This window comes from Acinonyx jubatus, unplaced genomic scaffold, assembly GCF_027475565.1.
Source record: "Acinonyx jubatus isolate Ajub_Pintada_27869175 unplaced genomic scaffold, VMU_Ajub_asm_v1.0 scaffold_72, whole genome shotgun sequence".
In the NCBI taxonomy this organism is placed as follows: domain Eukaryota; kingdom Metazoa; phylum Chordata; class Mammalia; order Carnivora; family Felidae; genus Acinonyx; species Acinonyx jubatus.
In genome coordinates, this window is record NW_026463991.1 from 19,587 (window position 1) to 33,567 (window position 13,981).

The 13,981-nt window shown below is 37.0% G+C and overlaps 1 protein-coding gene across 1 annotated transcript; it reads left to right on the forward strand.

Annotated features, from left to right (window-relative positions):
• Positions 1-12,649: 12,649 nt before the first annotated feature.
• Positions 12,650-13,669, forward strand: LOC106986470 (olfactory receptor 6). The gene has a single exon (XM_015084634.3). The coding sequence runs from the start codon at positions 12,671-12,673 to the stop codon at positions 13,625-13,627; it is 957 nt and encodes a 318-aa protein (XP_014940120.2). The 5' UTR covers positions 12,650-12,670; the 3' UTR covers positions 13,628-13,669.
• The last annotated feature ends 312 nt before the right edge of the window (positions 13,670-13,981 follow it).

The window sequence follows — 13,981 nt, forward strand, 5'->3', positions numbered from 1 at the left end:
CAACCAAAGAGGTAAAAGATCTGTGCTCTAAAAACTATAGAACCCTTATGAAAGAAATTGAAGAAGACACAAAGAAATGGAAAAATATTTCATGCTCATGGATTGGAAGAATGAATATTGTTAAAATGTCTATACTACCCAAAGCGATCTACAATTCAATGAAATCCCTATCAAAATAACACCAGCATTGGGGTGCCTGGGTGGCTCAGTCAGTTAAGTTACAGTCTCTTGATTACTGCTCAGGTCATGATCTCGTAGTTTATGAGATCTACATGGAGGCTGCTTGAGATTCTTCCTCTTTCTCTTCCCCTCCCCCTCTTGCACTCTCTCTCAAAATAAATAAATAAACTTAAAAAAATAATAACACCAGTGTTTTTCATAGAGACAGAACAAACAATTCTAAAATTTGTATGGAACCATAAAAGACCCTGTATAGTCAATATAATGTTAAAAAAGAAAACCAAAACTGGAGGCATCACAAAACCAGACTCCAAGATGTACTTATACAACACAACACCAAACAACAAATAATTTGTTTTTAAAAAGGACAGAGAACGTGAATAGATATTTTTCCAAAGAAGACTTACAGATGGCCAACAAATACATAAAGAGATGCTCAACATCACTCATCATTTGGAAATGCAAATCAAAACCACAATGAGATATCACCTTACACTTGTCTAAATGGCTAAAATAAAAAAGACAAGAGGGGTGCTTGGGTGGCTCAGTTGGTTAAAGGCCTGACTCTTGGTTTCAGCTCAGATCATGATTTCACGGTGTGCAAGTTCAAGCCCCACCCACATCAGGCTCCTCTCTTTGCCCCTTCCCTGCTCATTCTCTATAAATAAATAAGTAAACAAACAAACAAACAAACAAACAAACTTAAAAAAAGAGAGAGAGAAAAAGACAAGAAATAACAAGTGTTAGTGATAAGGGTTCCCTGAGGCAGTTGTTAGTAATACAGTTTTGGGGTCTCTTCCTCTGAACAGCAGGACTCCTTAGGTTTAGGGTAGAACCGGGAATCTGACTTTTTAACAAGCACCCAGGTGATTCTCACCTTCGTAGAATAGTAGGACTATAGCTAGGAGGTGAGGATTAAATAATTAGCCAAGCTACTGATTAATCTGAGTGAACAAATATTTGGTGAGGTTGTGGAGAAAAAGGAACCATGTAAAATTGATATAGCCACTGTGGAAAATACTATGGAAGTTCCTTAAAAAATTAAAAAAAAACAACAACACATGATCCAATAATTCCACTACTGGGCATTTCCCAAAGGAAACAAAAATGCTAATTCAAAAATATATATGCACCCCTATGTTTATTGTAGTATTATTCACTATAGCCATATGGAAGAAACCAAAATGTCCATCAATAGATGAATAAAGAAGATGTGGTATATATATATATATATATATATATATATATATATATACACACACACACACACACACACACACACAATGGAATATTACCCAGCTTTATAAAAAACAATGAGATCATACAAATTATACAAACATGGATGGGTATTATGCTAAGTGATATAAGTCAGTCAGAGAAAGACAAATACCATATGTTTTACTCATATGTGGAATCTAAATAACAAAACAAATAAAGAAAGAAACAAACAAAAAGCAGAATCATACCTGTAAATACAGAGAACCAACTGACACTTGCTAGAGGGGAGGGGTGTAGGGGCAAAACAGATGAAGGAGTGTGGTAGATATAGGCTTCCAGTTACGGAATGAGTAAGTCATGGGAATAAAAGGCACGGTATTCAGAACACAGTCAAGGATAACGTAATAGTGTTGTATAGTGACAGATGTTAGTTATACTTGTGAGCATAGCATAACCTATGAACTTGTGGAATCACTATGTTGTATACCTGAAACTAACGTAACATTGTGTGTAATCTATGCTGAAAAAAATTGTAATGGTTATATGTGAGCATATCTGGCACAGTGTTTGACACATACTGTTTTAAATTAACAAAATACACTTAACAAAATACAAGATAAACAGTATTGCTCATAATATCTTTAAGACTTGGGAAGGAGTCCCAAGTCTTCCATGAAGCTTTCCTTATTTTTTCTAACATCAGGCTTTTGCTTATTTATCCCCACACTATTAGAAAGAAACGATCTCTTCCTGTACTTAACTCCTATTTGGTGTGACAAATCTTGGTATAGCATTCTTCTAGCCTCTGTCTTATACTGATAATAATTCAAATATACATATTATTTCTCATACTAGATAGTAAGTTTCTTACACCATAGATATTTCTGTATATTCACAATTACTAAAAATTTATTTATTATCTATTCAACAGTCAATAGATATTTGATGAGTAAATCCCTCTCTGAATGTATGTCATACTCTCAGTTGATAGTCACAGTGCCCATATCTTCTAAATCCTTTGCCATAGTTCCAATTTTTAAATACCCTATTCTTTCAAATTGTTTGATTTTTAGACTAGGTAAATATCATAGATTAGTTCTTCATATCCATTTCAATACTTTCTAACATGCTGAGGCTGGAACTTAAAATTAAAGTTTTCAGGTTTTCATTCATGTTTAGGTTCCTGTCTTGTGTTCATATGAGACTTTGATTCACACATTAGTAACGTACAGAGGGAGGCAGAGTATGGGACATTCATTTATCTGATATAAAGTATGGCCAAAGTTTGGGAGCCAGTAGATTCTGGTTCATCAGCCCTGCAAAGGAAGCAGCAGCAACAGCAGCAACTTTCTCTATTGTGACTGAGAGGAGGGGATCCTGGAGGCTGAACATTGTTCCTGGGGCTCGCCTAATGTCCCCTATGCCAACTTTCACAATGATTTTAAAGAACCAAATTCTCTTTCTATTTCAACTAGCTAAGGTGAATTCTGTAACCTATAACAGAACACTGACAGATATAATCACCCTGGAAAAACTGCTCTATATTCTTTTTTGTTTGACAATTGGAAATATGATAGCATTTAATAGAGTTATTGGAAGCATTAAATTAGACAACACATATGTGAAGTCTTTAGCACATAACAGGCACACAACTTATTGTTAGTCTCTGTTTTCTGAAAAGAGTTGATCTTGCTCCTATGTATTCACAGATGTCCTTATCACCCTACTGACAGCATCCTTGAATTTTTAAAATAGAGATGACCTTACTCATTTGATTGACTAGGGTATTTGGGGGCAAAGGAATTAAAGTTTAGAATACTTCAAAGGTTTCTGGCATGAAACTTCAATGGCATGAAAGCTTCTACTTGCTAAGATATCTGGAATTATCCCAGAGTTCCAGTGTTTCAGTTATTGATAAGCAAATTAACCAAACCAATAAACTTTATGAATTGACAGAGCAGGGTTCCTTATAAGCCTAAATGGAAAAATACCATGTAAGCTCCACATTAGATGAATGGTGAAAATAACCACGTAAATATAGTAATAACTATTTTCTGATTGAATTGCATAATTATTTTACCTAAATTTATTTTTGATAAAGATTAATTGAATGGATACATTGATATATTATATATTATAACTATGTGTTAAAATAAATCCACACATTAAAAAATTATTGTTATTCTTGCTCATGAATTTTAGTCAAGAAAATACATCCACATGAATGCTATGTAGATGACACCAAAATTCTACTTACGTTTGGTGGTGTTAACTCTAATAAAAAAAAGTATTTAACAGAGAACTAAGAAAAGTTCCAAATATTGGACAAAGCCTTCATCTGCTGCTACCACACACTTGCTGTTTTCAAAGCGAGACATATGCAGAGGGAATATTACAGGCAAAGACACATGCTGTCACATCAGATATGTGTCCTCAGTCTCTTAATTGATAAGCAGGCCTGGATCAGATCTGAGACACAAGGTCATTTCTTGTTCTGCTGACAAGTCTCAACAGCCTCTTTGTACTTCCCCCCAGACCCACAATGGCCCTCAAGGTCTTAAAACTTTGATAGTTAAAGGAGACATGGAAAGATTAAACGAGCAAAGAGGTTTTAATCTAAGGTTTAGCGCAAAGAAGCCATCAGCTGCCTGTTCTATGTGCCCTTTGCCTTGTCTCCTGCCCTCCTTTGCTTGGGATCCCAGTTTATTTTCTTCTTGGATCTCTAGAAATGCATATTCCTCCTTCTAAAACATCTTCCTCAGATTATTCTCAATAACTATTCACATGAAACACAAAAGAGAAGAGTATTATATGACATTTCAAAAAGAGTCAAGATAAGAGAATTTTCCTTAAAAGATAAGAGATAGAATTGGCTACTTCTAAATTTGCTTTACCCACCAAAGCTTGATACCTAGCCCTATGTGTAGTTGTTTGTCTTCCTTGCTTGGGAGTACTCTTCTCTTGAGTGAAAGGAATAGAAAGAAAGTTGTGCTTCTCCCTAGAGTTTAGTGTACTGTTAACACTGTTCAATCATCTTTTGTGTATTTTGAGCCTCTCACTAGTACTTTCTGAGTAATATTAATGCCTTAAAGTCCTACATCATGAGTAATAGTTATTTCCCAAACAACCAGAGAGAAGGAAAATCAAGGCTTGCCAAAAGGATTAGGATGAATCACCAGGCTGATTTGCTAGGAAGATGTTGTTCTCTGTTTCCCCATCTGATAATCATATAGCATCTTTTTTGTTTGTTGACATTCAGAGATCACTAGGGAAATTTCTCTAACTTCTTTGTCACTGTTGCTCTTGAAAATCCTATAGCACTTGTGAACCAGGTCTCCAAGGATGTGTCTTTTAAAGAATGGTTGTCTCTACTGAGCAGTGGTCTTATTGCATCCTTGACCTGTTCAGCTATAGGTTCTGCCTGAATAAGGTCTGTGGGAAGAGTCAACATGCAAAGCCTGCCCAAGTTCAGTGGCAGGGAAACAGAATGAAAGCAAGAGAGAGAGGAATGGGAAGGGATATACCTCAAACAGCTATGGAGAAAAAACATACAAAACTGAAAAATTGCTCTCCTTTGGACTATCATCCAACGGGGGCATCCAACAGTCCCAGAAGTAACCTTTGCATTTTGGTTATATTGCATTTTTTTCAACCAATAGCAGAGTAATTTTTCATTTCTTTATAATCCATCTGGACCCCAAAGTCTTTCCCAGGCAAGGAGAATTACAAAGTCATGGAACTCTTGAGTTTCATAGAGAAACAATTTTCCAGGATTTAGATCAGCCTCTTTTTTTATTTGCTTTCCCCTTTCTTTCCCTTTTCCTTTCTGTAACTTATCTGCAAATCCTTTCAGGTGGAGAGGCAACACAGGCCAGATTCTTTGAGTACCTCTCCACAGATCTGGCCACTGGGCAACTGAACCAAGGTCTCCAAGCCAGACTCAACCAAGATGACCTACTTCACCCAGCGTCCTAAAGAGAAGTAAACAATGCACTATGGTGAGACATCTAATCTTTTTTATGTAGATTTTTTTAAATGTTTTGCTTATTTTTGAGAGACAGAGAGAAAGACAGAGTATGAGCAGAGGAGGGGCAGAGAGAGAGAGAGGGAGACACAGAATCCAAAGCGGGCTCCAGGCTCTGAGCTGTCAGCACAGAGCCCAAAGTGGGGCTCAAACCCACTATAAGCTCATGACCTGAGCCAAAGCCAGATGCTTGACCAACTGAGCCACTGAGGCATCCCAAGTAAGACATTTAATCTTAATTAAATATGATAAATTATTTACTTATTGAGTGCCAACCATGCATCAGGACCTGTGCTAGATACTAGAGATAAAAGGACAAACAAGATGAAAATGGATAAAATTGGAATTTTCAAGAAGTTCACAAATATAGTAGTGGTGAAATGTAAGCAAAGTGATACATGTTATCATGATTATGATGCTCTAAGTTCCAAAATGTTACAAAACCAGATAGCTAGGGATGATGGGCAGGAGGTAGGTGATGGTGGGAGTGGGGTGGGGTTAGGGTTGGTTTTATAAAGAGGATGGATCTGAGTAGGCACTTTACAGGTGGCAAGCGCTAAAAAGAATTTCAGGTAGAGGACAGAGTATGCACAACTGCACAGTCTTGAAGAAGGATGTTGCCCTGAAAAAATACAAATTCTTGAGCTTTGGTTGAGTATCTAACAAAAAAAGAAGATTAAGATATGATAAATGTGAGGGTCAGATCATGAGAGACCTGCTATGCAATGTAAGGAGTTCAGATGTACAGTTGTCACTATAGGATTTGAATTGGAGAATTACATGATCATATTTATTTTAGCAAAATCACTCAGTCTGGAACAGGAATACTGTTTAGCGCCTATATGTGTTGTTTTAAATTGACAATATACTTTTTGCCAGACTCTGTATGGGTTCTAGCCCCTTGCAATGCATGTCCACTGTACCTCTGCTGAGACTTAAACTTTCAGTTTTCCTTTCCAGCCTACCCTCTACCCGAATGACACAAACTACCTCCCTTTATTTGCACTATTCCCCTAGTTCTCACCTAACTTTCCCTTCCTTCTACTTCCCACCTACCATCTTCCAAGTAATACACATCAATCTACTCCTTTAACTCAGCTAGGGAGCCCCTCCTCTGACCGAGCCAAGATTCATTTCCTAATAAAGACCTTCAGAGTTAGGAAATGGTGGCTAGATGGAGCACAACACGTCAGTAGCTGGATCAGAGGTCAATGTGCAGTGGGAAAGGCCAGGTAGGTTTAGACCAACATGAGGGTCTAACGAGGGATGAGGTGAAAAGCATCATAGTACTAGGAGGTCTTAAATGTTAGACATACTTACAAGGCAGGTGACTCATGGGAAATGACTAGATAAATCAGGTTTTGGAACTTTAGGTTGATCACAAAGGCTTACATGGATGTAAAAGCTATGAGGAGCTTGGACATAAAATACTTGAATAAAAAGAGAAATTGGTTTTGGTTTGAGGGTCAAGATTGAAGATCAGGAGAATGGGTGACATGGTAAAGAAATAAAGAAAGAGCAGACTGTGGATACACAATTTGGGTGTGAACTGGGAGCATGGCAGTGAGAAGACAGAGAGGTGGGAAGCAATACCTAAAGAGGGAGGATTATTGCTTAGTTGAAAGAGTATAGATTTGGGGCACTAACAGTTTTAGCTTGTAATTCCATTTCCACAAGTTTTTACTTGTATGAATTTAACCAAATTATTTACCCGATTATCTGTAATGTGGGACCAATAATATCTACCTTTATTAGGTTGCTGTGAGAATTAAGTGAGTTAAAATATGGAAAGGACATAGTACAAATTCTGCTGTGTGATAGATACCCAGTTAATGATGAATATTTTTATTATTGGACAGATTATATTGGAGAAGGCAGAGATGAGGAGGGAAGGTGATGAAGGCCAAGTAGGAAAACTGGGAGAAAGTGAAGGACAGTAGTCCCAGGTGGCCCTCATTCATGTTCTCAGAATGGTGGGTGTATGTGAAGATCTAGGTCATGCCTGAGGAAATACGGCAATATCAACTTCCTCAAAATTTCAAGAATAAATTACAAATCTTAAAAATCAAGGGAATTCAAGCTAACATTAGAGAATATGTAAAGTGGACTCATCTTGTTTTCTACATCTGCTCAGTGTGATAAGAGTTATTTTGTCAGATGTTGTAGGATTCTGTGCTGGAAATGGGGAGGGAATTAGTAAAAAGTTAAAAAATGTGAAAATGACTGATCATATATAACATCCTCCAGCCTTATCTTGATCCATTTCTCTCCTCCACGCGCCAATTCTTTCTAATCAAAATGCAAATCATTCCATCATTAACTTTTTATATCTACTTTGTGCCTTTGGATTTGCTATTGTTTCTCCTTGATATTTCTCCTCCACTCCAAAACTCTACAAGCTTCATTTCAGTTCAAATGGTACCTCCTTAGTAAAGGCTTTTTGAGTTCCTCTGACAAAGAGTTACTCTCTATCCTGGGTTCCTAATACTTAGTATTTGGTTGAGAATTAGAAAACTCGATATTCTATTGTAATGCTTATTACGTTATATTCTAATTCTCTGTTCCCTTCTCTTTCTTCTTTACTAAACAGTGCCAAATTTATGTTTGTCGTAGTGTTCTCAGTGCCTGGAACTGTCATGGTAGGGTTGAAGGTGTGGGAGCTAAGTTTAGGCGAGGAGTCAGGGAGTGGAAAACTAAAGCTGACATTTTAAAAATGGTAATATCACCAGAAAGGTAGCAGCAATAGAAAATAGGCAATGGAGAGGAAAGAGGGATTAATTAATGGTACAGTGTTTTCAAGCAGATGCAAAAATATTACCAGTAAAGAAGGATTATTTTTAGAAAGACACATCATTGATTAACCAGATAAAAGTTGTAGGAAATGATTCAGATAAGCAGAATATGCCAGAAGCATTCTTAAAATATCAATAAGATCAGGTCATTTAACTGCTCAAAACCTTCCCAAGTGTCCCCAGTATACTGAGAGTAAAGGCCAACACGATTACACCTGCTTAAAAGGCCTGTGGTGACTCTCTCTCTCTAAAAAATAAATTAAAAGAACATTAAAGGCCTGTGGTGATCAGCTCATCATCACTTCTCCTATCCCTTACTTCTCTGACTTCATCTCTCCCTTCCACTCATTCTACTCCAACCGTACTGGACTTGCTGTTCCTTACATTGTATCTCACCTTAGGATCTTTGAACTGCTTGTTCCCTTTGTCTGGAAAGCTCTTCCATCAGACAGACAAATGGCTGTCACATTCTTCATGATTCTGCTCAATAAGGCCTATCCTGATCACCCTATTTGAAATATGAACCTGCTCAACTCTCTGCAGTTGTGATTTTCCTTACCTTGCTCTATTTATTTTATCCACAGAACATATCAGTTCTTACATTTATATCTCTATCGTGTATATTCAAAGTCCTGAGAAGTACCGTATTTACTACCTGTATCCTTCTACTAGGATGTAACTTCTTAAGATTAGGGCTTGTTTTTGTCTGTTTTGGTCATGGAGCTATTTCAAGCATCTAGAATAGTGCCTGTCACATAGTAGGTGCTCAATGAATATCTGTGAAAATAATGAATTTAACATAAAAGAGATGGGGTCTCTGATAGATGGTTTTCCTGAAAAATGGGATGTGTAGAGCAGATGGAGCGACTGGTCTTAGATAAGAAGTAAAGAAGAAATGAGCAAAGATGTCAGAAGGTGAGCATAATGACTTGATAGTGGGAAGTTGAATAAATATGTATCCTAGAGCTTCATTTGTAAAATAGAAGGTAAAATTGTGCTGAGTGTCAGAGAAAAGAGTGAGGATGGCAGATTGGAGATCAGAGGCAAGAGTCTTTGAGAAACGTGGAGAGTGAATTGATTTAAAACATTGTGTAGGATAGCCATTGTTTGTGAACGAGTTGAGCTCCATGACCATAAATTTATGGCAGTAATCATTTGTCTTCTTTTTATTAAGTTTATTTTATTTTATTTATTTGAGAGAGACAGTGTGAGTGGGAGAGGCAAAGAGAAAGGGAGAGAGAGAGTCCCAAGCAGGCCCCGTGCTGTCAACACAGAGCCTGATGCTGGGCCTAAGCCAAAATCAAGAGTTGGACACTTAACTAACGGAGCCCAACTGAGCCACCCAGGTGCCCCTCATCTGCCTTCTTTTGTGAGTTTTCTCCAACAGGGCTCAGCTGCTCAGGTGCAAATAAGAAAGTCCCATTAGTTTTCTTCTGAAGGCAATATTAGGAACTTCTCCTATATACCTGAGTATATATCTTTTTTGTTTTAATGTTTATTTATTTATTTGGGTGGGGGGCAGAGAGAGAGAAAGAATCTTAAGCAAGCTCCATGCTGTTATCCCAGAGCCCTATATGGGGCTCGATCACACAAATCATGAGATCATGACCTGAGCAGAAATCAAGAGTTGGATGCTTAACTGACTGAGCCACCCAATCGCCCCAAGTATGTATCTTTCTTATGGCTGTAACACACTAAACTCTAATGGCTTGTTCACTTGTTTTTATATTCTTCTCAAGACTTTGAATAGGGAAATATGACTTTTTCTTCTTTATATTTTCAAAATGCAGTGTGGGACCAGGCACCCAATAAGTACTCAATAGATCTTTCTCTTAACTACTAACAATACTATAAATTGTTTATGATTTGTTGAATTGTTTAATATGATATCCTTTTTTGACTCTTAAGGGAATTAAAAATTTAGATAATCTGAGGTTTGCTTCAGATTGTATAAAGTTAGTCAGAGATAGATCATGGACTAAAATTCAGGTCTTAAAATTATATGTCCCAGTGGTCTGTAGTTTTCTTCATGCTTTAGTACACTCTGAGTACTGGGGCCCCTTTGTCCATGTCAAGTCTCTTGTTATGTTACTCTTTTGTTTTCTATGATTCCTAAAATATCAGAAATGAATGAGTGTGCATTTACATGTAAAAATTCCTTCACAACATTGTACTGTAATTGTTCCAGTTTAGGCTAGGTGCTTCTATACTGCCTCACAACTGGGGTAAAAATGACCTCCCTGAGAGAGTTGTTAAAATTAATTAAAGGATAACTCCTTTTTAGTGGAGGAAGAAGTCAAATTTGAGTTATATTTTACTGTGGTAATTTTTCCCACACATATAACCAACTACTTTATTGGAGATCTGGGGGTTTTGGCCCACACAGTACATAATAAATCAGAAATCACTACTAAACACCTCGGAAATTTCACATCTTGTGCTTTTCAGTTCCCTAAATTCTGCTTTTCCCTTTCCAGGTCATCTCTATTGGTCTCCTCGAAAAAGATGTTTCTCTTTTAAGATTAATTTTGTTTATAATCTCAAGCCAACTTTTATCTCGACTTTTCTCTTTCTTCTATCCTCACTTGTGAAGAAAGTGTTTTTAAATTTCAGTTCTCTCTTTGATCCTATTGTGCTGTAGTTGTTGAATCTCCTGAGTCCCCACTCTCAAGGTAACTTCTTAACTGCAACTTGTGTTCAGCAATGTCCATATTGAGGAGGGTTTTCAGAGTCAAGGAGTAGAGAGAATTAATCAAGTAACACTTCTGACAGTATCAAAACTTTGAACTTCTTTGAAGAAGATATAGATGAACTATACAAATTAATTTGGAATCAAATGTGAACCATTTTATATGTATATATAAAACGATTATATATGTATATATAAAAGTATTTTATATATACATATATACATATACACGTATACATATACACATGTATATATAAAATAGTATAGTATATAGTATATATGTATATATAAAATACTATTATTAGGAGCCATCTAAAAAATAAAAATGTGTTTAATTATTCAAGAGAGCAGACATTCTTCATTCAATTTTTAAGTCCATGGCCCTAAAAATAGGCAAGTAATTGTTAACTACTTTGGCCAGCATCCTGAAAAGACCATCCTGAAGAGTGCACCAAAGGCAGAAATTCTCCTGGTCAGGAGGGTGTTTTCCAGTTGATATTTTATTTTCTCCAGAATTTTAACTACGCTGCTTCCCTGTCCTGCCCTTGGCACTTGTTCCAACCATGATGGTCTTTTGCCTTATAACTGCCTGTGAAACCTGGAAATATGCTGATAAGGAAAGTATTTACTCCCAGTACTACCTGACGACATTTCTGACCTAGATCTGAAGGACTAAATCCTGAATCTGACCTCATGATTCTGCTTTAAGATTCATTGTTTGTCTGTTTTGTGCTTTTACCAACTATTAAATCCTTTTTTATTTTTACAAGATTCTTATAATTATCACTTATTTCATCCAGTTGAGAATCATAACTTATGTAATGATTTCCTCACTCTTAGGTATCATAATGTTATGAACCTCTTCATACATATGGTTTCTGGTATTAGTTTGAATTAAATTCTCATGAGTAAAATTATCTTAATAAAGGGTATTATTTAGGGTATTATTTAGGGTATTATTTAGGGTATTATTGTTTTAATGACTCTTAAACTTGGTATATGGACTTTATAAACATTAACTTTAGCAAAATACATTAATTATTATTAGTTTATCAAAGAAAATTAAAATTTTCCTTTAACCACAGTTCCTTTTTTTTTAATTTTTTTTAACGTTTATTTATTTTTGAGACAGAGAGAGACAGAACATGAACAGGGGAGGGGCAGAGAGAGAGGGAGACACAGAATCTGAAACAGGCTCCAGGCTCTGAGCAGTCAGCACAGAGCCTGACGTGGGGCTTGAACTCACGGACCATGAGATCATGACCTGAGCCGAAGGCGGACGCTTAACCGACCGAGCCACCCAGGCGCCCCTAACCACAGTTTCTAATGCTATAATTTTGTAAGTGGGAAATTATGGTGCTGGGAGAGAATTATATATATATGACAGCTCAAGCGTTTTTGAATATACAATGATATTAGAGGAATAGAGAGGGTATCTCTTCAGCCTCATTTATGTTTGCCACTATTTTTTTAAAAAATTTTATTTAAATTCTAGTTAACGTACAGTGCAATATTGGTTTCTTTGGATTCTTAACATTGTGTCTTTGGTGGATTTGTTTTCAGGCTCTGTTCTGACATCTGATTTTCTGGGGAGGATCTTGTGGCCTTTCAGGACTGCCAAATCACACCCTGGGACCAGATTGTGGCACTAGGGTTAAGTTTAATGATAAAGTACCTACAGTCTGAGGGCCCCTTGCTACTAATGTGGATCTCATTCTTTGATTTGTGCGATTTTCATTAAATCCTTTGTCTTTTGGTGTCTTAGTCATGTCAAAGGAAAATACCACCTATGTTAGTGAATTCATCCTTGTGGGCTTCCATACTTCCCCTTGGCTACAGGTTCTGCTTTTCCTTCTCTTCCTCATCACCTACCTGTTTGTGCTGCTGGAGAATTTGGTTATCATTCTCACTGTATGGGTTACTGGGTCCCTGCACAAGCCTATGTACTATTTTCTGGGCACCATGTCCTTTCTGGAGACTTGGTATGTATCTGTCACAGTCCCTAAGATGTTGGCTGGATTCCTACTTCGTCCCAATACCATCTCCTTCCTGAGATGCATGATCCAACTCTATTTCTTCATCTCACTTGCCTGTACTGAATGTGTGCTCTTGGCTGCCATGGCCTATGACCGTTATGTGGCTATATGTTGTCCTCTTCGTTATCCAGCCATGATGACCACAGGATTTTGCGTTCAGCTGACCATCAGTTCCTGGGTGAGTGGCTTCACCATATCCATGGCAAAGGTATACTTCATCTCCCGAGTTGCCTTCTGTGGCAATAATATCTTGAACCATTTTTTCTGTGATGTTTCTCCTATCCTCAAACTGGCCTGCATGGATTTTTCTATGGCTGAGATGGTAGACTTTGTGCTAGCCATTCTCATTCTTGTGTTTCCCCTCTCAGCCACTGTCCTTTCCTATGGCTTCATTGTCTCTACCATCCTGCACATTCCCTCAGCCGCTGGGCAGTGGAAGACCTTCTCCACCTGTGCCTCTCACCTTACAGTGGTGATCATCTTCTATACAGCTGTGATCTTCATGTATGTCCAACCTCGAGCCATTGCTTCATTCAATTCTAACAAATTGATCTCAGCCATATATGCAGTCTTTACTCCCATGCTCAACCCTATTATCTATTGCCTGAGGAACAAGGAGGTCAAAGATGCCATCAGAAAAACCATGTCTAGTGGCCAAGCCCTTTTCTTGAGAGATTGTCTTTGCTAAAGAGACTCAGACATGCCTTCTCTTTTCATTTAACTTAATCTCAAAAAAACACCTACATTAGGTAAAAGTCTGCAATTATAAACACACTGACTTAGTACACAATTGAAGGATAAGAGGCAAAAAAAAATTATCGAGGAAATCTCCTTTTCTTTCAGGCCTTAATTAAATGCTTCTTTTTCTAACGTAGTGAGTGAAATAACCAGAACTTTAAGAGACATATATTGGTACTGGAGTTTTAAAATAATTTTATTTTTATGAAGATGCTAAGAAATAATCAGTTATTATCCAACTAGTTTTTATAGTTCTATCCATTTTGATTTTCTTTTGTTTTTATTAATTTTTTCAACTTTTTAA

Coding starts and splice junctions, on each gene's coding strand:
- LOC106986470 (XM_015084634.3), top strand. CDS start 12,671: ATGTCAAAGGAAAATACCACCTATGTTAGTGAATTCATCCTTGTGGGC.